We start from the raw sequence: 23,272 nt of genomic DNA, 5'->3' as shown, positions 1-23,272 counted from the left end.
CAACCACTAATTTACTTTCTGTCCCTATGAATTTGGCAGTTTTGGATATTTCATATAAATGGAATCATGTAATATGTGACCTTAAAAACATACTAGTTTTTAAAGTTCATTCATGTTATATTGTGTGTCATTACTTCGTTCCTTTTTCTTGTCAAATAGTATTCCATTATATGGATGTACCACATTTTGTTTATCCATTCGAAATTGACGTGTGTTTCCATTGTCTTGAGTGTTATGAATAGTACTGCCATGAACATTTGTGTGTAAGTTTTTGTGGGGATGTTTATTTATTTATTTAAAAAACTATTAACATGTATGAAATAATGGTTCTCTGCTATTTGTGTTTTCATATATTTATATTTTTTTAGATTTATTTATTTGAGAGAGAGAGGGAAAGCACAAGCATCAGGGAGGGGAGAGGGAGAAGCAGGATCCCTGCTGAGCAGGGAGCCCGATGTGAGGCTTGATCCCAGAACCCTGGGATCATGACTGGAGCCGAAGGCACTTAACCGACTGAGCCACCCAGGTGCCCCTATTTGTGTGTTCTTTTTTTTCCAGTGTGGTGTTTGATATGTGCCTTGTGTTGACATTGTATAAACAAAAAATGTGATAGCGCCAAAATCTCAGTTTGTGTTATATGTATATTTCAGTGGAACAAAAGTTCTCTTGTGAATGTGTGGTATCCAACATATAAATAATTGGATACTAAAAATTAATTTTTATGCCAATTCTTTGGAAATAGGAATCTGATGATACGAATGAAGCTTTGTTCAAATCCATTAGACTTAACATCTGGGATATTGGATTTTGTGTGAGATCAGTTCAATGAAAGGTGTGTATGTCTTTGTCAAGGATAGAGGAAGAACACTTCTTCCTAGGGTAAAGGTTAAGAGAGAACAGGTTTGGAGATTACCCAGAGAAGTCCTGAGATGAAGAGAAGGGCAGGAGATACCTATAGCAGGTGAAGAATGGTTGGAATTCAGAAATGAGACCATGAGTTTGTAAAGTTATTATGGCTGGATGGGCTTCTTCTTCTGGTGATGGAGGGAGACCTGCCCAGCCATGTGAACTTGATGGACATATTCATTACCCAGGAGAAGGAAGTGGTCCAGGCTTCTTGGAGCTCGGGAAGGCTGAAGAAACCATGCAGATAGAGAGCTCATCTGAGAGCTTTGGAAGTGTATAAAGAGGCTTTAGCCATGGGGTACTTTATAGCTGGGGTTGCCAGAAATATCTTTACCTTCCTGGAATTCTTCAAGTGTGATTCACTTTGCTAAAGCAATATTCCCTTTTCCTGCTCTTCCCTACTTTTGGTGAAGAAGCAGCCAAACTCCTGAGAATTTATCACTACACAGACAAGAAGAACCAAAGATTTGAAAAATTCATACAGTAAAGGAATTTTTAAAGTTGTACTTTCAAAAAATGGAGGTTTGCAGCTGCTAAGGGTTTGGTAGAATAGCTAGAGTTGTGGAGAAATCCTTAAGGAACCGACTTCCCTATGTTTCTGACCTTGTAGATAACAGTGTCACTGGCTCCTTTGGAAAAGGGGCAGGGCAAGAAGGGAGGTGTAGGAGTAGTTGCTTTTATTGTTTTTGAAGAGAGTTTTTAAGTGGTGGGCTTTTATTACCTTTAACAGTAGACTTGAATTTTAGAGGTTTAGTTACACGACTTTTAATGTCCAACTGAATTTAATATAGAATTTTTTCTGTCTTTTGAGGTAGATTATTGATATTTTCATAGCAAACTCAAAATATTTCTCTAACCTTTCTTCCTTTCTCCCTCCCTTACTGAATAAACTAGGTCCTGGTACATTTGTAAAAATGATATTATACAGTGATACTTTAGCTTTCAGTTTTATTTAGAGAAATTATAGTTTTGGCTAGATGTGTATTATGGTGAAAGTTGACCATTATTTTATCACTTTTATTTAAAATCTATTCAAAAGAATTTTTATTCTTTCATTTAGAATTGTCAATATTATTATAAAACCAGATTAATAATCATTCACTGGCATAACAAAAACTTACATAAATTTTCAACTCTTGATCTGCTTCACTGTTGTATTATTATAAAGTTGGATAATGTTTATTTCTGCATAATTTTATATATGGATATGTAGAGTGATGAACCCAGTTAAATAGTATCTCTATGTGTGCTTGCTTGTTTTCATCTCCCAAGATTACTCTTACTTCATAACAACAGTTGAAGGTATTTCTAATCTGAATTTAAGGACAGCTGTAGTATTTCTTCTGGAAATGCAGACTAAGGAGCCAGCATTCTGATTTTGTTCATTGCCATTATGTGTCTACATGATTTGGATTTATTAGAGATGATTTAGTTAGCCTTAGGCTGTCCTAATGGGTTTTCACTGGTTGTTAAAGCTCTTTGAAGAATCTAACTAAATTTTCCAAATAAACTGGTTGATTTATACTTACTGAGAGAGGAGTTCCAGTGCACCCACTCATATCATCAATTACAATCTGTTATGAAGTGTAATTTGCCCAGGCTTGATTAAAAGGCTTGCAATCCTCGTTTCCTGATGCTCAGCACATCCTCTGCTGCCCTCTAATGGCTGCCCGTTGGTAGCACCATTGATGTCCATCTAACCACCATCACGGCCCTGCCTTTTTCCAGCATCAAGCAGTTGATATATCCGCTGAATCTGTGGCAACTGCCCCAGTAGAAAGAAACTGGGAGGAGCTGCTTTGAAGGACAAAGCATGCACATATGATCCTATGATTGCCCTACACTTGGGATAATGTTAGGATTTGTAGGGTGTTTGTTTCATACATTTCTTCATTTGTTTATTTATATATTCATATATTCATTTATTAGATATTTTTTGAATACCAGGTCTATCTAGCACCTAGCGTTGCCCAGATCTATTAGGTGCTTATTATAGTTTTGTTAAATGAACAATGAATGAGTGAGTAAATACAAAGATAAATCAGTGATGATCTCTGGCCTTGGGAAGACAAGATACCAGTTTACCTATTTGACTGATCCAATTTTCCTCTTTTAATGCTCCAGGATCTTGGGAGAGATGTTCAAAGTGGAAGATGGATAAAAATATTAGTTGAAACTTGGTCTCCTTTACATATCTAGTTCTCAGAATTCATCATCTCTAATTGTAAACGGTTCTGTTTATTTATTTATTTTCCCACTCGTCCGATTTACTTAGGGTAGTGAAATTCCTAGAGAAAGAGAAGAGAATGATTGTGGGATGGGGAAGGTGGGTTGGGGGAGGGGAAAATGAAGAGTTGTTTAATGGGAACAGAGTTTCAGTTTTGCAAGGTGAAAAAAATTCTGGAGATGGATGGGGTGATAACTGCACAACAGTATGAATGTACTTAATAAGGGCTCTGTTTTAGGTAGGATTATTTTGCACCCAGGAATGGTAATAATTGACTTCAGTGTTTCTTGCTTTTAGTTGAAGGTAACATGCAGTCATGGTTGCACATTTTTCTTTATATTTACTTGACTCCAAGGCATCTCATCTGCTATAAACTCTGACTTTCTGCCTCTTTTGTATTTAATAAATTGTGACAAAATAGGTCATTTTAAATGACCATATATGAAATATGACATGTTTTTGTTAAGCATGTTGTGAATTGTTTAATTCTTCCATTTTTTAACTTGCTTCATTTAGCAAGTTTTTAAGAAAATTATTTTCCTTGCTTTATTAATTAATTAATATCAGGTAAATGTTCATCATTGGCTTCTTTTCTTCTTTGAGAATATGATACACTCAGATATATTTAGATTGAATAAGCTTCTTGTAAAAAAAATAATGGTCTGGGGCGCCTGGGTAGTGCAGTCGTTAAGCGTCTGCCTTCAGCTCAGGGCGTGATCCCGGCGTTCTGGGATCGAGCCCCACGTCAGGCTCCTCCGCTGGGAGCCTGCTTCTTCCTCTCCCACTCCCCCTGCTTGTGTTCCCTCTCTCTCGCTGGCTGTCTCTCTCTCTGTCAAATAAATAAATAAAATAAAATAAATTTTTTTAAATTTATATTCAATTTAGGTAATGAATACTGTATTATTAGTTTCAGGGGTAGAATTTAGTGATTCTTCAGTCGCATATAACACCCAGTGCTCATCACATCACGTGCTCTCCTTAATGCCCATCACCCAATTACCCCCCGCCCCCAAACCTACCTCCCCTCCAGCAAGACCTTAGTTTGTTAACTAAAGTTAAGAGTCTCTCATGGTTTTCCTCCCTCTCTGTTTTTATTTTTCCTTCCCTTCCCCTGTGTTGATCTGTTTTGTTTCTTCTGCATATGAGTGAAATCATATAGTATTTGTCTTTCTCTGAGTGACTTATTTTTCTTAGCATAATACCGTCTAGTCCCATCCACATTGTTGCAAATGGCAAGATTTTGTTCTTTTGGATGGCTAAGTAATATTACAGTGTGTGTGTGTATGTGCGTGCGTGTGTATACCACATCTTTATCCATTCATCTGTCAATGAACATCTCGGCTCTTTCCATAGTGTGGCTATTGTGGACATTGCTGCTATAAACATTGGGGTGCAGATGCCCCTTAGAATCACTGTGTTTGTATCCTTTGGATAAATACCTCATAGTTCAATTGCTGGGTCGTAGGGTACTATTTTTAACTTTTGGTGGAACCTCCATACTGTTTTCCAGAGTGGCTGCACTCTGTGTACCAGCTTGCATTTCCACCAACAGTTAAGAGGATTCCCCTTTCTCCACATCCTCGTCAACATCTGTTATTTCCTGACTTGTTAATTTTAGCCGTTCTGACTAACCACATCTCATTGTGGTATTGATTTGTATTTCCCTGATGATAAATGATGCTGAGCATTTTTTTAATGTGTCTGTTAGCCATAAGAGAGAGACAGAATCTTAAGCAGGCTCCTCACCCAGTGTGGAGCCTGATGCAGGGCTTGTTCTCATGACCCTGAGATCGTGACCTGAACCAAAAGCAAGAGTCAGACACTTAACCAACTGAGCTACCCGGGTAGGTGTTCCAGCAGCTTTCATTTCTTGGCTGCTTTACATTTTATCCATGAGGTCATTTGAAGTAGCCTACATACCCATTTCTCATTAAACTACTTTTTCATCACTTTCAACATGTTCTTAAAAAAAAGAAAAGCCGTTTGATTAAAAAAAATCTTAGTATTTTGTCATGCTGGGATGGTTCTGTAAAGTAATGGAAAGTTTGGATAAAAAACATCCATCTCTCAGGAGACAGTGTCAAAAAATAATATTGCTTCTGGATATCATAGTGTGTCAAGGTAAATTGATGGACATTTTCATTCAGAATAAATGGCAAAGGATTAAAAAAAAAGAAGCATTAACTGATTGTATACATCATCTACTAGACTCTGAATTACGGTTTTGCTTCCTATACCAGACAGGTTTCTCTGTTGACTAAACAAGAAGGGTATTCTAGCTAACTTAAGCAGAAAAGGGATTTATTGGAAGGTTGTTATATAACTACAGAATTGATAAGAAGGATGAAGAAATAGGCTCAGAAAATAGGAAGGAACCAAAGGCAGTTGAGTCAGTCTGTGCTCATGCCACAGGAAAATTTTGATTAGAAATCCAGTTCTGTTTCTGTGACCAGGTTGTTCCTGTATCTGTATTACCCCTTCAAGGTTGAAATTCTTCTGTGGCAGCATCCCATTGACAACCTAGAGCAGTAGTTCTCTTGTTTCCAGCTTATAGGGGGTCTCTTAGGTCAAAATTTTTTATAACAATTCTTATATCACTTGCCATTTGCACTGTTGATTGTAGAAGCAATGGTAGGCAAAAGTTATGGTGCCTTACCATGAATTAAGACAGTAGCACATATGTATATATCGTATATATACATATATACATATATGTATATATGTATATATATATATATGTATTTAATTTTGTATATAGTGTAGAGCCCCATCTTGTTCATTTGGCCAGATAATACTGGATATTTTCAGAGCTGTTTTACTAGTAAGTTGATAATTTAATGTGAGAATATCATTACTGGAATATATTGCCTGGGTATGAATCCTAACTTCCCACGTACTAGCTGTGAGATGCTGGGCAATGTTTAACCTGTCTAAGCCCCAGTTAATTCTTCTGTAAAATGGGGTTGATAATGATACTTACCTCATAGAAATATCACAAGGATTAAATAAGTTAATACAAATAAATCATACAAACAATGCATGGCTTATAGTAAATACTTGAACCAAAGGCAGATGTTTAACTGACTAAGCCACCCAAGGGCCCTGGAGGTGGTCTGAGAATTAAATTGACGTGAGACAGATTGACAGAAGAAAATCAAATTAATTACCTATAGGGAATCCACATAATTATGAGATTCTAAAGACAGCCAGGCAAAATGAGGTATATGTGTCATCCTGAACTTACGAGAAAGGGGTAGGAGAGCAATTCACAGGAAGATAAAAAAGAGTAAATGTTTGGTAACAAATGTTGGGCCCTATAGAAACAGTAAGTTATAGAGAGAACTTTAATCAAAGATAAAGTTTGCTTAAGTTCACTACTGCCCTGAGTTCATATTATAATGTGGTTATCTATAGTGATAGCTCTCTTCCTGGAGCAGGTCCTTTATCTAAGTTCTTTTAGGCAATTAGGGGGAATGTCAAAATTTCTGTGTCTTTTGGGCCCTGATTATTTTTGTTTTTAGCTCAAAATAATCTGACTGTCCAAGTGGCGTATCTGGGGGCAACTCACTCTGAACCCCCACATTATCAAGTTTTCAAATCTGGTCTCTGACAAGGTGGTATTAAGAGGAGGGACCATAGATATGAAGCTGAGCTGTCTGGTTTTTGTAGAGCTGGGTAACTGACTCATCAGTTTAAGATATTGATCTGGAAGTGTGAACTGCTACTGGTTTTATTTTATTTATTTTTATTTTTTTTAAAGATTTCATTTATTTGAGAGACAGTGAGAGAGAAAGAGAGAGCACAAGTGGGGGGAGGGGCAGAAGGAGGGGGAGAAGCAAACTCTCCACTGAGCAGGGAGCCTGACATGGGGCTTCATCCCAAGACCCTGGGATCATGATCTGAGCCAAAGGCAGACACTCAACCAACTGAGCCACCCAGGCGCTCCTCTACTGATTGTAGATTTAAAATACATAATGTGAGCTTTTCCATCCTGTTTCCTAGTAGTTGTAGGCCAGCCGGGGCTGATGTAGAACAAATTGCAAACAAATATTTAAGAATAAAACTTGAGAAAAATATATCCTATTTAGTTTGATAGTGATTTTTTCTTTGTGGATGGGTAGAAATAATGGTGATTTTTTTTTTTCAGTTGTATACACAGAAGCTGTAAAATAATACATTTAAGTAATCTGTTTAATTGGTCATTATTTGACATATACTAAGACCACATCTTTTTTTGTTTAATATCTGAGTTTTTTTTCTTGAAAGACTTTTTATTTTTCAGGGCAGGGCTGTGACTTGAGTTTTTAGCTCCAGTTGATAACACAGGATCTGAAATGGGTTAATAAGTTCATGGCAAATTTTTGTTGAATAAGTAATATATTTTCATGTGGAGTCACATTTTCTACTTTGCTTGAAAATTATTTTCAAGAGAGTAAGCTTTGTGGTGACTAGAGTTTATACTACTATATTGCATATTTGAAATTGCTAAGAGAGCAGGTGTTAAAAGTTTTCGTAAGAAAAAAATTTTGTAACTATGGTGACGGATGTTAATTAGACTTAACTGTGATCACTTTCCAGTGTATGCAAATACTGAATCATATTGTACACCTGAAAGTAATATAATGTTATATGTCGGTTATATCTCAATTAGAAAAAAATGAAGCTGTTAAAAGAGTATGGCTTCACTAAATAAAATGCAAATTCATGGAGTATTGCAAGGAGCTGTCACTATATTGTGATGGTGGGTGGGTGTGAGGTGGGATAGGGGAAGGAAGGATAAAATGTGCTGGAGAATACTCTCTCAGACATGCAGCTAAGTATAGGTGGATTATATAATTGAACCTTTGATTTTTTTGTTTTGTTTTTTAAATGTCTTGCTCTTCTCAAAATCCTGTTTTAGTAGTATACTGGGCTGGCTAAGCCTCCAGATGCCCACGCTGTTCAAATTCCCTTTTAAGTAAACTGTCTTGTCCTTAGGCCTTGCTTGTATGGATAGTCCCATTTTGTATTTAGGCATAAACCCTGTCTGTAGCCAGTTGAACACTAGAAAACTAAACCAAGAACAGTGAATTATAGCTTGATAGGAAGAGATCTGCTGGGTTAATCAGATTTTTCCCTGGAGATGTAAAAAAAATTCAGAATGTGGAGAGATGGAGACAGTTAACAGTGGGGACAAAAATTGTGAAACAGTGTACTAGGAAATATCTTGAGGAAAACATGAGGATAAGATGTGTTACCATGTCATACGGAGAAGCAAAAATATGAGAAATTAGAGATAGCCATTTAGTAGTGGAACCGAAAGAGTTAGATATTTGGAATTAAGCTGTATAATTAATAAGGAGAGCAATAGAGAAAAGATTGCCTCTTTGAGTAATTCATTCATTCCTTTATTCAACAAGAATTTATTGAATTACTGCTATGTATCAGACACTGTTCTACCCCAAGAGTACTGCTCCGGAAAAGAATTAAGCCAGTGGGGCGCCTGGCTGGCTCTGTCCATAGAGCATGTGCCTCTTGATCTCAGGGTCCTGAGTTAGAGCCCCATGTTGGGCGTGGAGCCTACTTAAAAAAAAAAAACAACAAAACACAACAATGACAAGCAAAAATAGTTAAGCTAGTGATTCTCAACTGGCTGTGATTTTTGCCTACCAGGGAATATTTGACAATGTCTAGAGACATTTTGGTTGTCACAGCCTGGAAAGGGGGGTGCTATTTGTATTCTAATGAGCGGAGGCCAGGGATGCTGCAAAATACAATGCACAGAACAATTCTTACCCAAAAATAAATAAATAAATAATCTGACTCAAAATGTCAGTAATGCTGAAATTGAGACACCTTGGGATAAGCCATCATAAGTATGTATTTCACAAAATAATTATTATCTTGTAGTTAACATTTAACTTTCTTTGTTTTCAGAAGTGAGGAAGTTTGCTGGAGTAAAATGGAGGCCTCAGTAATATTACCCATTCTGAAGAAAAAACTTGCATTCCTTTCAGGTATGCTTTCTTCTTAAAATTGGAAGTGTTTGATGTATAAATTTGTTTCAACTTCTTTCTTTGATAAGTTTGACAGAAATGCATTTTTCTGTGAAGATTTCGTTTCAGAGGTATTTCTGAGCTCTCTTCTAATCAGAATGGATAACTGTGTGAGCCACCTCTGTCACTGTCGGTACTTGGCAGGCCAGTATTTATTCTGTAATTGATTAAAATGACCGCCTCGATGTAGATGTCCTATCTTTTTATATAAAAATGAAGTAATACGGGCCAAGAATAATTGACTAACCGGCACCTAAATAATTATTTTTGAAATATAGAATTAGTTTTTATGATATCCTGCATTCTAGCTTTTGTTTTCCATGTTCCTGTGAGATAGTTTCAGTGCACTTGGAGGAGTTAGGAAATATCAGTTACATGGTTTTCACTTTTTACTGTCTGAACTTGGTTATAGAGGCTTGAATTTATCTCTGGTTATTAACCTAAAGTGCATATCAGCTACGAATCAGAAGCTGCAAGATACTTTATTAGTGTGAGAGCAGGGGCATGGTACATTGGGTATAGCGCTTTTCTGGAATTAAGGATCATTGAGTAAATTTGCAGATGCTTTGGAATAGGTACTATGGCCTGCTTGTTTAGGTTACTTGGACTTTTGTTTATCTTACTCTTTCTCTCTTTTTTTTTAGATCCTATCGTAATTGTTTTGATCATTACACTACCAACATCCTTTTTTAAAAGTATATTGTATCTCTCTTTGAATTGTTATGTTTTTCTGATGCAGATTATAAAGGACAAAATAAGATCTTGAATTCCACTAGTATTCTTGTTTCCTTATTTAATGTATTTCCTTTTTTAAAAACAACTTATTTCTTTACCAGTTGATGCATATGTTTCCTCCATTCTTTTCTGATATTAATGGTATTACGGGAAACATTCTTATTCATCGTTCCTGCACTTTGTACAAGTTCAGCAGTATACATTCCCATAAGTGGAACTGTTAAAAAGAATTTACATTTAAATTTGTGTTAGGTTTTGTCAGATTACCCTCTAAGAATATTGTTTCAATTTCTGTTTCTCCCACCAGTGTAAGAAAATGCCTGTTTGCCCACACTGTTGCCAAGAGTAGATACTATTATTCTTCCGTAATCTTTATCAGTTAATTTTTGCATCCTTATGACACTTAATCTATGTGCAGCATTTCATTTTGTTGTTTCACTCTACTTTTTTAAAAAAGATTTTATTTATTTATTTATTAGAGGGTGTGAGCGCATGCACACATGTGCAAGCGGGGTGAGGGTAAAGGGAGAGGGGAGAGAGAGAATTCTTGAGCAGACTCCCCACTGAGCATGGAGCCAGTGTCAGGGCTTGATCTCAAGACCCTGAGATCATGACCTGAGCTGAAACCAAGAGTCAGTTGCTTAACCAACCGAGCCACCCAGCCACCCCAACCATATCTATCTTGAAAGTCTTTTTTTTCTCTTGGCTTCTACCATCTTTTTCATTTACTCTAGTAATTATTTTATTGTTCCTTAGTGAAAGCTGAGGACATGAGGTTAAATGTAGTCCTGAATGTTAGAACTGTCCTCTGAAGACAAGTCCAAAGTGGGTCAGAATGCTACAGTTCAGATATGAACTTTTTGCACATTTGGTTTAATGTAGGCATAAAACTTAGCAATTTTTGAGGAGCAAATGAAATTTCCTTTAGCCCACCCTTCTCGATTGTCTCTATTGAGTATTAATTTTTTCAACCAATAATTTTTACCTTTTTTAATAATAGAGAAAACTTTTCAAACCAAAATCATTTGGGAGGTTCAGCTTGAAAACCATGGGTGGAATCCATTAAAAACAAAACAAAACAAAACAAAACCTGAACAAAAACCATGAGTAGTTGAAGTCACTATTGATTATCTATTAAGTTCAACATTTTGAAATTACATTTATTCAGATTAAACAAATTGGTTGAATATCATTAATTTATATGGTTAACCTAATAAAAGAAGATCATTTGTGGTTGGTCCATAGTGAATTGCCCTCATGTCACTCATAGTTGTTTTTTTCACTTCACAGCTTTCAGTTTTTAGTGATAGATTTCTAGAGATCATATAGAATTTTTACCTTTAGTAGTATTTGCTGTGTTTTAAGCTTCTAAAATTGCCATAAATGTCCATTGGGTCAGAGAATGGACTTCAGTGTCAAAGTCAGTCACATGGGGAACTTTGAAAGCAGATATGTGTGTATGAAAGTATTAGTTAGATTTTAATGCTTATGGAAGATTGAAGAGGGCTTGAGCATCCACGAAATGCTAGTGTGTTCTACTGCCTGGCTTTCAGGCTTCTACAGCCAGGTCCCATGTGCTCTTCTCAGCTGGGCAGGACTTTGTCTTTCTTGCCTTGTGAATGCAGAACCTCTTAAGTTCACTGTCTGACCTCTTAAGTTCACTCAGATCATTCCCCATCACAGAATACTCTAATACTCTTATAACTTGGTTTATAAATTCTACTCATTTTTCTTTTTCTTTTTCTTTTTTTTTTTTTAATGATTTTTTATTATATTATGTTAGTCACCATACAGTACATCCCCGGTTTCCGATGTAAGGCTTGATGATTCATTAGTTGCGTATAACACCCAGTGCACCATGCAATACGTGCCCTCCTTACTATCCATCACCGGTCTATCCCATTCCCCCACCCCTCTCCCCTCTGAGGCCCTCAGTTTGTTTCTCATAGTCCATAGTCTCTCATGTTTCATTCCCCCTTCTGATTACCCCCCCCTCTCTTTATCCCTTTCTTCCCCTACTGATCATCCTAGTTCTTATGTTCCATAGATGAGAGAAATCATATGATAGTTGTCTTTCTGCTTGACTTGTTTCACTTAGCATTATTTCCTCCAGTGCCGTCCATGTTGCAGCAAATGTTGAGAACTCGTTCCTTCTGATAGCTGAGTAATATTCCATTGTATATATGGACCACAACATCTTAATCCAGTCATCTGTTGAAGGGCATCTCGGCTCCTTCCACGATTTAGTTATTGTGGACATTGCTGCTATGAACATTGGGGTGCATATGGCCCTTCTCTTCACTACGTCTGTATCTTTGGGGTAAACACCCAGTAGTGCAATGGCTGGGTCATAGGGTAGCTCAATTTTTAACTTTTTAAGGGACCTCCACACTGTTTTCCAGAGTGGCTGTACCAACTTGCATTCCCACCACCAATGTAGGAGGGATCCCCTTTCTCCACATCCTCTCCAACAATTGTTTTTCTTAAGTCTTAACTTTTCTACAAAGCTTTTCACCTTTATCACAGCTCTTATCATTTTCTAGATCCTTTTTGTAATGCTTTATATATATTATACCACACAGCCTAGCAGATAAACTCATATTTCAGACTGTTATTTCTTATGATGTAAAGCCTTTCTTCCTGGGTTGATTGGAAATTTACTTTGCTTGTAAATGCTTATAGTGCTAGGTGTACAGTAGGTGCTCGATGAATTGATTACATTAAGAAGCAGTCTGAATGGAAGAAAATTAAACAAAATGATAATTGCTGTGTTTAAGTGATGATTGCACGGGCTGATTTTTTTCTCTTATTCTTTCTAAATTTGGTATAATTTTGCTATACTACTATAAACATTTACAATATATAAAATAAGCAGCTATTAGATAGTTCTTTTTACTTATATCTTAAATACTGTTTGTTTTAGTAACATTGGACCCAAACATATCTATTTAGTGCTTTAATATCGATTACATGTTGTATTTATATCTTTTTTTTTCTAATAGGAGGAAAGGACAGACGGAGTGGCCTCATTCTGACAATTCCATTATGCCTGGAACAAACAAATATGGATGAGCTGAGTGTTACCTTAGACTACCTACTCAGCATTCCAAGGTGACTCTAAAGGTGTCTTTTTAAAAATCTTGATATGTTGTCATTGACGTACTAATGTTTCCTGTCATTAAGGTGTATGTTGCTATGTCACCTTCTTTTATTAGTGAAATTATAATTAAAAACACCAGAATCAATCATTTCGGACACAACAGCAGATAAAAGAATTATTTTATGCTCTTAATGTACTAGGTAATGTGATATAGATTTCCAAAATGTATGCACTGTCAACTTTTAAGGAACACAAAGACTGAGCATCTGTGTACCATGCAACTTGAGAAAACACAGAGAAGTGAATTTAGTAGAAAGCATCTTTTATTTAAATAGCTATTTCACTATATAGATACAAATCTGTAGGTTTTAATATGCTGAGTGAAGGCTATTGAGAGTTCAAAACATTTTTATTTTAAAAAATGTAAGAAATGTTTATGTTTTAATGGAAGATTCTTGGATTTTTAATTTTTTGTATTTCTTGGGTGAAGACAAAACAAACTTTTCTTTTTGCTTGAGCCTCCCTATCACTTCAACAACAAAAATAAGCTCCCTCCCCAACTTCCTCTTCCATATGTGATATTTGGAGACTGAAGTCTGACTGCATGTTAGGATCATCTGGAGATTTTTTTCAAAATTCTCATGCTCTCCAGAGACTCTAATTAAATTGTTCTTCGGAGGTCTGCTGATCAGATGTTTTAAAAAGAAATCCTTTAATGGGGTGCCTGGCTGACTCAGTTGGTGGAGCATATAACTCTTGACCTTGGGGTTGTGAATTTGAGCCCCACATTGGGTGTGGAGATTACTTCAAATCGTTAAAAAAAAAAAAAATCCTTGGGGCTCCTGGGTGCCTCAGTTAGTTAAGTGTCCGACTCTTGATTTTGGCTTGGGTCATAATCTTGGGGTCCTGCAGGATGCTCCCATTATAAGAGGCACTTGGTAACTGAGGCAGGCTAAGGGACCAGCAGTCTCACTTGCCTCTTTTGTGTTTTCACACTGGGTGTGTGAGCAGCAAGTACAATAGAGGGCAAAGTAGCCTACACTATGGAAATTTCTCTCTCTCTTTTTCTTGGATAAATATACGTATAATGCTATTCCAGTGTAAATTATGAATCAGTTTCTGTATATCTGCACATACCTGCCAGCTAATAGAGAAATATGAATTGAAGCAAGACGAAAGAACTTGTTTTAGCAAGTCAAAATAGATACCTGGATACTTTATTTTTGAAAATTGTTTTGCTAGGTTTTGACCCTCAAATATTTGTGAAAACTGAATTGTTAACCTTCTGTTTTCTTGCAACAGCTCCTATAACTTTGGCAGCTCTGTATCAGTACTTGCTAATTCCTTAGAGTGCTAGAGTGTTTTTGAGCTCTTCATTGCAACTCATGAGATCAGTTTATTAGGTGTAATCTTAAAAACTGATTTTTCTCCTTCAAAATGTCTACCATACAAAAGTGCATTTATTTTATTTATTTTTAAATTAAGTTTATTTTATTTTATTTTATTTTTTAGAGAGGGGAAGGGTAGAGGGAGAGAGAGAATCTCAAGCACGTCCGGCTCTGGGTAGGGCATGGGACCTGATGTCACAACTCAGAGATCATGACATGAGCTGAAATCAAGAGGTGGACGCTTAATTGAGCCACCCAGGTGCGCCCAAAACTGCTTTTAATTTGTAATCCCACCAACATTTTATTATGAAAAATACCAAATACACAAAAAGTTTAAAGGATTGTACAGTAAACACCATTATGCCTCTCACTTAGAAGTCTCCAACCAAAATTGGACTTGATCACATATGTATTCATTTATCCATCTCTCTTTCCATCCCAGGACTGTTTTTAAGTTTACCCTGTCAGATTATGCTCAGCCTGTGTCTAGAAAGTTGTCTGTTTTAGTAATATGTCTTCACTTTTTGTGGGACCTGCTATGTCTCCCAGTCTTCTGCTGTTAAAGTTTGATCCCGCCTAAGCTGTGACTGTCTTAGGACGGGTCCATCAGTGATGCCTCTCTGGCCCTTTCCTTACCGCACATGCCCCAAGGTGGTCTCTTTTTGCAATGAACATGTTAACATTTTGAATGTAATACTAGGTTTTAAAAAGTTTTCTAAAAATGAGAAGAAACTATTCAGTTTCTTATCTATACTTCATGCTTATTTTATATGGTATATATCTATTTTAAACAGGTAACCGAGCACATTTGAGAATGGAGGTATTTCCTGATTCTTTTTCACACAGGTTGTCCCTAAGCTCGCTTTTGTTTCAGATCCTTGATTAGAGGGCTTAGAAGAAAAGGGAGGGTTAGGATACTTGTAGCCTGACCTGAATACTAAGTTTAAGTTCAGATAACTCTTGTCGGTTCTGTGCGGAGTTCAAGCCTAACCATTACTGCCCCTTTTTCTATAAAGGGTCAACCATAGGTTTTAATACAGAATAATAAAGACTGACAAGTTTGGGCCAGCGTGAGTGTTAAATTTTAGGAGAGCTAAATGTAGTTTATCTTTTGTTTTCTAGCCATTACTGTGTATCTTAGACATAAACAATAGGATCAGAAACTGCGTGAGTCCATAATTAGGAGATTCCCTTATGGAAGTAAAGACAAGAAATATATAAATTAATAATCTTTTCATTAAAAAAGTAAATACTGAGATGAGCACTAATGAAAACCTCACAAGTAGGTCATTAATCTCATATCATTTTATTGCATATTTCAGGATTTTAAGTCAGAAGCATATCTACATTCAATGCAATGAATGAGATTTATTTCAATACTATTACATGAGATGTGATTATAAGACAATGAGACTACCTCCCTTTTAAAAACACCTGGCAAAACACATTCTTAACCTTGTTTTTTAATTAGTACTTTTCTGAGGAGCCCTTTTAGATTCTTTTTCATATTTACTTCTGCTTGGTGTCATAGTAGTTTATAGTCATATTATAGTCTGTTATTAGATTGTGAGGTTCTTAAATGCTGAACCATGTTTTATTTATCTCCATATCCACAATGCCAATAAAAATGATTTGGAGACTTCAGGTGTTCATTATATGCATATCGAAGGAACAAACCAGACTTAGCAACAAAGTCATAGAAATGAACTAAAATACATTATGAAAGGAAATAGAACAGCCGTGTTTAGTTCTGTAATTCTTTAAAATGGTGAAATTATTATTTGAATCCTACAACTTGTTTTGCAACTATTAGTATTTTTTTTAAAATTTAAATATAATTGACGTACAGTGTTATATTAGTTTCAGGTTTACAACATAATGATTTGAAAATTCTATATTCAGTGCTCACTATGTTAAGTGTGGTCACCATATAATGTTATTGCAGTATTATTGACTATATTCCTTATGCTGTACTTTTTGTCTCCGTGACTTATTTATTTTATAACTGGAAGTTTGTACCTCTTAATCTTCTTCACCTGTTTTGCCTATACCCCTACCCATATCTTTCTGCCAACCACCAGTTTGTTCTCTGTATTTAGTTATCTGTTTTGTTGTTGTTGCTATTGTTGTTTGTTCATTTCTTTTATTCCACATAGAAGTTATCATATGGTGTTTGTCATTCTTTGAGTTATTTTACTTAGCATAATAGCCTTTCCATGTTGTCCATGGAATGTCGTCCATCTGTGCTGTTGCAAATGGCAAGATTTCATTCTTTTTTATGGCTAAGTAATATTCCATTGTATATATGTATGTGCACACACACACCCACACCCACATCTTCTTTATCCATTCATCTATCAGTGGGCACATGGGTTGTTTCCGTATCTTGCCTCTTGTATATAAAACTGCAATAAACATAGGAGTGCATATATCTTTTTGAATTAGTGTTTTTGTTTTCTTTGGGTAAATACCCCCTGGTGTAATTACAGGACTGTATGGTATTTCTATTTTTAATTTTTTGAGGAACCTCCATACTGTTTTCCACAGTCATGGTACCACTTTATGTTCTTATCACTAGAGCATTAGGGTTTTCTTTTCTCTACATCTTTGTCAGTACTTGTTACTTCTTCTCTTTTTGATACTAACCATTCTTACTGGTGTGGGGTGACTTGTCCTTGTGGTTTTGATTTGCATTTCCCTAACTATTAGTGATATTGAGTGACTTTTTATGTGTCTGTTAGTTATCTATATGTCTTCTTTAGAAAAATGTCTGTCCAAATCTTCTGCCCATTTTTAAATCATATTATCTTTTTCTGGTGTTGAGTTGTAGAAGTTCTTTATATATTTTGGGTATTAACCCCTTATTTGATATATCACTTGCAAATAGCTTCTCCTAGGTTGCCTTTTTGTTTTGTTGATAATTTCCTTTGCTGTGCAATAGCTTTTTATTTTCGCGTAGTCCGAATAGTTTATTTTTGCTCTTGTTTCCCTTGCCTGAGAAGACATATCCGTTGGTATGTTGCTAAAGCCAATGTCCAAGAGATTATTGTCTATGTTTTCTTTGGATTTTTATGTTTTGAGGTCTCATATTTAGGTCTTTAATCCATTTGACTTTATTTTTGTGTGTGGTGTAAGAAAGTGGTCCAGTTTCATTCTTTTGCATGTAGCTCTCTAGTTTCCCAAAACCATTTATTGACAAGACTAGTTTCTGAATTGTTATGTGTATTCTTGCCTCCTTTGTCATAGATTAATTGACCATACAAGTGTGGGTTTGGTTCTGGGCTCTCTGTTCTGTTCAGCTAATCTATGTGTCTGTTTTTTTTTTTTTTTTTTTTTTGCCAGGGCCATACTGTTTTGATTACTATGGCTTGTAGTATATCTTGAAATCTGGGATTGTGATACCTCCAGCTTTGTTGTTCTTTCTTAAGATTGCTTGGGCTATCCAAGGTCTTTTGTGGTTTCGTACAAACTTTAGGATTATTTGTTCTAGTTCTGTGAAAAATTTTGATAGGGATTGCATCGAATCAGTATTGCTTTGGGTAGTATGGAGATTTTAACAATATTAATTCTTCCAGGCTATGAACATGGTATATCTTTCCATTTGTGTTGTCTTCAGTTTCTTTCATCAGTCTGTCATAGTTTTCAGAGTATAGGATTTTTATCTCCTTGGTTAAATTTATTCCTAGGTGTTTTATTCTTTTTGGTGCAATTGCAAATGAGATTGTTTTCTTATCTTTTCTTTTCTTTCCTCTTCTTTTAAGATTTATTTATTTATTTGAGAGAGAGTGAGAAAGAGAGAGAGAAGGAGTAGGGGCAGGGGCAGGGGCAGAAGTAGAGTCCTCACTGAGCAGGGATCCTGACTTGGGGCTTGATCCTGGGACTCTGGGACCATGACCTGAGCTGAAGGCAGACACCCAACTGACTGAGTCACCCAGGCACCCCGAGATTAAAGATTTTTTTAATTTCTCTTTCTGCTATGTTGTTATTAGTGTATAGAGGAGCAACAGATTTCTTTATATTAATTTTCTATCTTACAACTTTACTGATTCCATTTATTACTTCAAATAGTTTTTTGTGGTATCTTTAGAGTTTTCTGTATATGTCATCTTCAGATAATGATAGTTTTACTTCTTTCTTAACAATTTGGATCTTTTATTTCTTTTTCTTGTTTGATTGCTGTGACTACGACTTCCAGTACTATGTTGAATTAAAGTGGTGAGAGTAGACATCCTTATGTTGTTCCTGATCTTAGAGGAAATGCTTTCCATTTTTCACCATTGAGTATGATGTTAGCTGTGGGTTTTTCTTATATGGCCTTTATTATGTTGAAGTATGTTCCCTCTAAACCCACTTTGTTGATAATGTTTATCATGAACAAGATGTTGTGTTTTGTCAGATGCTTTTTCTGCATCTCTTGACATAATCATGCAGTTTTTATCCTTTATGGTATCACATCGATTGATTTGCAAATATCAGACCATCCTTTCATCCCTGGAATAACTCTTACTTGGTCATGATGAATGATCCTTTTAATGTATTATTAAATGTGCTTTGCTTATATATTGTTGAGGATTTTTACATCCATGTTCTTTAGGTATATTGGCCTGTATTTTTCTTTTTCTGTATTATCTTTGTCTGGTTTTGTATCTGGTTTTGTTGGCCTTATAGAATGAATTTGAAAGTTTTCCTTCCTCTTCTATTTTCTAAAATAGTTTGATAAGAATAGGTATTAACTTTTTAAATATTTGGTAGAATTTACCTGCGAAGCCATCTCGTCCTGGACTTTGGGAGTTTTTTGGTTAGCAATTCAATTTTGTTACTAGTAATCAGTCTGTCCAAATTTTCTATTTCTTCCTGATGCAATTTTAGAAGATTGTATGTTTCTAGGAGTTGATCCATTTCATCTAGGTTGTTTAATTTGTTGGCATATGTTTTTTATAGCATTATCTCCTAATTCTTCATATTTCTGTGGTGTCCGTTATTCTCCCACATCCTTTCTGATTTTATTTATTTGAGTTCCTTTTTTTTGTTGATTAGTCCGGCTAAAGGTTTGTCAGTTTTGTTTATCTTTTTAAAGAATCAGCTCTTTGTTTCTTTGACCTTTTCTAATTTTTTTTATAGTCTCTATTTATTTCCACCCTCATCATTATCATTTCCTTTCTTCTGGTGCTGGGTTTTGTTTGTTCTTCTTTTTCTAGTTCCTTTAGGTGTTTATTTGAGATTTTTCATGTTTTTTGAGGTAGGTTTGTATCATTATAAACTTCTGTTTTAGAACTCCTTTTGCTGCATCCCAAAGATTTTGTACTGTTGCGTTTTTGTTTTTGTCTTCATTTATTTTTTTTATGTCTTCTTATTTCTTCATTGACCCATTGGTTGTTTAGTAGCATGTTTGGCTTCTTTGTATTTTTTCTAGTTTTTTTCTTGTAATTGATTTCTAGTTTCATACTGTTGTGGTAGGAAAAGATGCTTTATATGATGTCAGTCTTCTTAAATTTATTGAGACTTGTTTAGTGACCTAACATGTGATCTATCCTGGAGAATGTTCCATGTGTATTTGAAAAGAATGTGTATTCTGTTTTTGAATGGATTGTTCTGTATACATTTTTTATATTTTTTAGGTCCATCTGGCCTAATGTGTCATTCAGAGCCATTGCTTCCTTGTTAATAATTCTGTTCAGATGATCTATCCAATGATGTAAGTGGGGTGTTAAAGTCCTCTACTATTATTGTATCACTCTCAGTTTCTCCCTTTATATCTGTTAAAATTTGTTATATGTACTTAGGTGCTCCTTTGTTGGATGCCTAGATATTTACAATTGTTACTGTTCTCTTGTTGGATGGATCCTTTTATCATTATGTAATGCCCAGTTTTTGTCTCTTGCTACAGTCTTTCTTTTAAAGTTTATTTTGTCTGATGTAAGTATTGCTATCCCAGCTTTTTTTCTTTTTTGTTTCCTTCTGCCTGGAATATCTTTTTCCATCCCTTCATTTTCAGTCTGCATGTAGAGGTCAGAACTGAGTCATAGGCAGTTTGGTTTTTCTTTGTTTGTTTGTTTTTTGTTTGTTTTTGTTTTTGCATTTTTATCCATTCAGTCACCTTATGTCTTGACTGGAGCATCTATTCAATTTATATTTAGAGTAATTATTGATAGGGAGGTATTTATTGCCATTTTGTTAATTGTTTTCTGGTTGCTTTTGTAATTCTTGTCTATTCCTTTCTTCTCCTGGTCTCTTGTGATTTGATGGCTTTCTTTAGTGTTCTGCTTGGAATCCTTTCTTTATTTTTTTGTGTATCTTTATAGGTTTTCAATTTGTGGTTATTGTTAGGTTTATATGTAATATCCCCTATGTATAGCAGTCTGTGTTGATAGTTGCTTAAGTTGGAACACATTCTAAAAGCACTAAATTTTTACTGCCCCCCATATTTTATGTAAATGATACCATATTTTCTATGTTTATTTTGTGTATCCCTTGGAATTTTTGTGGATATAATTGACTTTACTCCTTTTGTGCTTTAATCTTGATACTGGCTTTATAAGTAATTAATCTACTACTTTTACTATATGTTTACTTTTACCTGTGAACTTTTCTCATAATTTTCTTTTAGTTGTGCTCTCTTGTTTTCCACTTGAAGAATGCCCTTTGACATTTCTCATAAGACTGTTTTGCTGGTGATGAACTCCTTTAAATTTTGTTTGCTGGGGAACTCTTTATCTTTCAATTCTAAGTGATAATCTTGCTAGGTAGGGTATTCTTGGTTGTAGTTTGTTTTTTTTTCCCTTTCAACACTGGAAATATATCATGCCACTCTGTTCTGGACAGTGTAACTACTAGTATTCTATAAGGTATATATTCTGTATGTTCAGAATTTTTTAAAAAATCTATGGACATTTTTCTTCAAAGAAAATCTTACACAGAAGCCAAATTTATAAAACAGAAATGGAGGTCCACAGTGATTTCTGGCTATCATCATCCTCCCTTCTCAAACTCCGCTTCCACTGCAGTGCTCCTTTCCCCACTTTTAAGGAGCCTTCTTGGAGCTTATAGGACTCTGCAGAACAATTAGAAGATAATTTGAATTTGAGTCTAACACCCTTAATTGATCATCTATTTGTCTTCTTAGACTTTGGAATGTTCAATACAGTCTGTGAGAATGTGACTGGGATGGCTCTCTTCTTCCTTTTTTTTTTTTTTGTATTATTATTATTATTTTTAAAGGTACTCACTTCCATGGAGGTTTGAGCCAGTGCCTTCCCTTTTACTCCTTAAGAAATGTACTTTTAGCAAATAGGGTTGTAATTGCATTGTTTCAAAACACTGTGGTTAAGGGTTTTGAACATGCTTTTTGTTTTGTTATAATTTTTAGATTTTGTTTATTTTTTAGAGAGGAAGAGGGAACAAGCATGGGGTGGGGAGGGGCAGAGGGAGAGAGAGAAGCTTAAGCAGACTCCATGTGCAGTGCAGAATCTGACACAGGGCTTGATCTCGTGACCCTGAGATTTTGACCAGAGCTGAAATCAAGAGTTGGACACTTAACTGACTGAGCCACCCCAGTGCCCCTGAACATGCTTTATGCCCTTGATGAGTTTTTTTTTTTTAATAATCATCTCACTCATTCAACACATACGTATTGAAAATTTATAAGGTGCTGTTTTAAAATGGGATTGCTAAGCCAGTATTTTCTTTCCTTGCCATGTAGTTTTTATTTTTCTGTCCTTTCTCTTCCCTTTTCATACACTGAAGTTCACATCAAGGGATGGCTGAGTTGTCGAGTTGGACTAGTACAATAATAGCCAAGCTAACTTCTTTGTCCTGATTCTCTTTCCACTTTGCGCAGGATTAATTTCATTGAAAAGACAGTGTCATTCTTCCCAGTTTTCTATGACCTCCTCTTTTTCTTACTGCACTACTGAATTCAATTCTGTAGCCATTCATTTTAAACATCGTGCATTGTGAAGGCAGGAAATATTAGGTCTTTGCTCTCAAGGGCAGTCTTTCAGCATTCTTAACTGCTATGCCAAGACCTTATATGATTCGACTCACCTTTTCAGAAATACTAATTTCTTGAACACTTATTATGCAAGGCACTTAGTTTAAAGTACTTGTATTAACTCAGTTTTCAAAATAATAAGAGTATTATTATTTCTGTTTCATAGTTGAAAAAGAGCAGAGAAATGAAGAAGCTTCTCAAATATGTGGTGCCTTTACTCGTATTCTTTATACTCTATATCTGTCCTTTCACATTAAATTTTATTAGCTCCTTTATGTAAATCCTTTCTAGATTTTGTTGTTATCCAAACTTATAGCCCTTGCTGTTTCTGATTCTTTAGAAGTTTAACCATGATGTGTTTAATGATGGTTCTTAAGTTTTTATTTAATATTTATTTATTTATTTTTAAAGATTTTATTTATTAATTTGAGATAAAGAATGAGAGAGAGAGCATGAGCCAGGGGGGCAGAGGGAGAGGAAGAAGCAGGCTCCCCGCTGAGCAGGGAGCCCAGTATGGGGTTCAGTCGTAAGACCCGTGGATCATGACCTGAGCCGAAGGCAGACACTTAACCGACTGAGCCACCAGGTGCCCAAATATTTATTTATTTTTACATTTATTATTTGTCTTAATTTTTTTTTAATTTCAAAAGCATATATTGTTTCCCTAGTAACATTAAATATTGTAATGTCTATGAATATAAATAGGCACTAAGTGATTCTGAGCTCCTTGAGGGGAGAAACTGTATCTTATAATTTGTATTTTTCATAGCTCAGTGTTGTACCTCATTCTCAGTCAGTGGTCAGTATGGCTTATGGGTGTGGGTTTCTATTTTTATTTTATTTTACTACTTCAGTTTCTCAGAGTTTTGTGTACTCAAGTGTGGGCTGACT

The 23,272-nt window shown here is 35.5% G+C and overlaps 1 protein-coding gene across 17 annotated transcripts in view; it reads left to right on the top strand.

Annotated features, from left to right (window-relative positions):
- Positions 1-23,272, top strand: part of SESTD1 (SEC14 and spectrin domain containing 1) — a 156,962-nt gene that overhangs the window by 35,582 nt on the left and 98,108 nt on the right. For 10 of the 17 annotated variants that reach the window (XM_057316498.1, XM_057316504.1, XM_057316494.1 and 7 more), the window contains 2 exons: positions 9,050-9,129; positions 12,906-13,014. In XM_057316498.1, coding sequence (XP_057172481.1) covers positions 9,075-9,129; positions 12,906-13,014 — 164 coding nt within the window. In that variant the 5' untranslated portion in view covers positions 9,050-9,074. Of the gene's footprint in view, positions 1-9,049; positions 9,130-9,225; positions 9,313-12,905; positions 13,015-20,014; positions 20,087-23,272 lie in introns of those variants that run through there. The other 7 variants (XM_057316455.1, XM_044381372.3, XM_044381371.3 and 4 more) reach the window with 2 other exon arrangements.

This window comes from Ursus arctos, unplaced genomic scaffold (genome assembly GCF_023065955.2).
Source record: "Ursus arctos isolate Adak ecotype North America unplaced genomic scaffold, UrsArc2.0 scaffold_1, whole genome shotgun sequence".
NCBI lineage: Eukaryota > Metazoa > Chordata > Mammalia > Carnivora > Ursidae > Ursus > Ursus arctos.
Note: the sequence above shows the minus strand (reverse complement) of the source record. Positions and strands in the feature narration are given on the sequence as shown.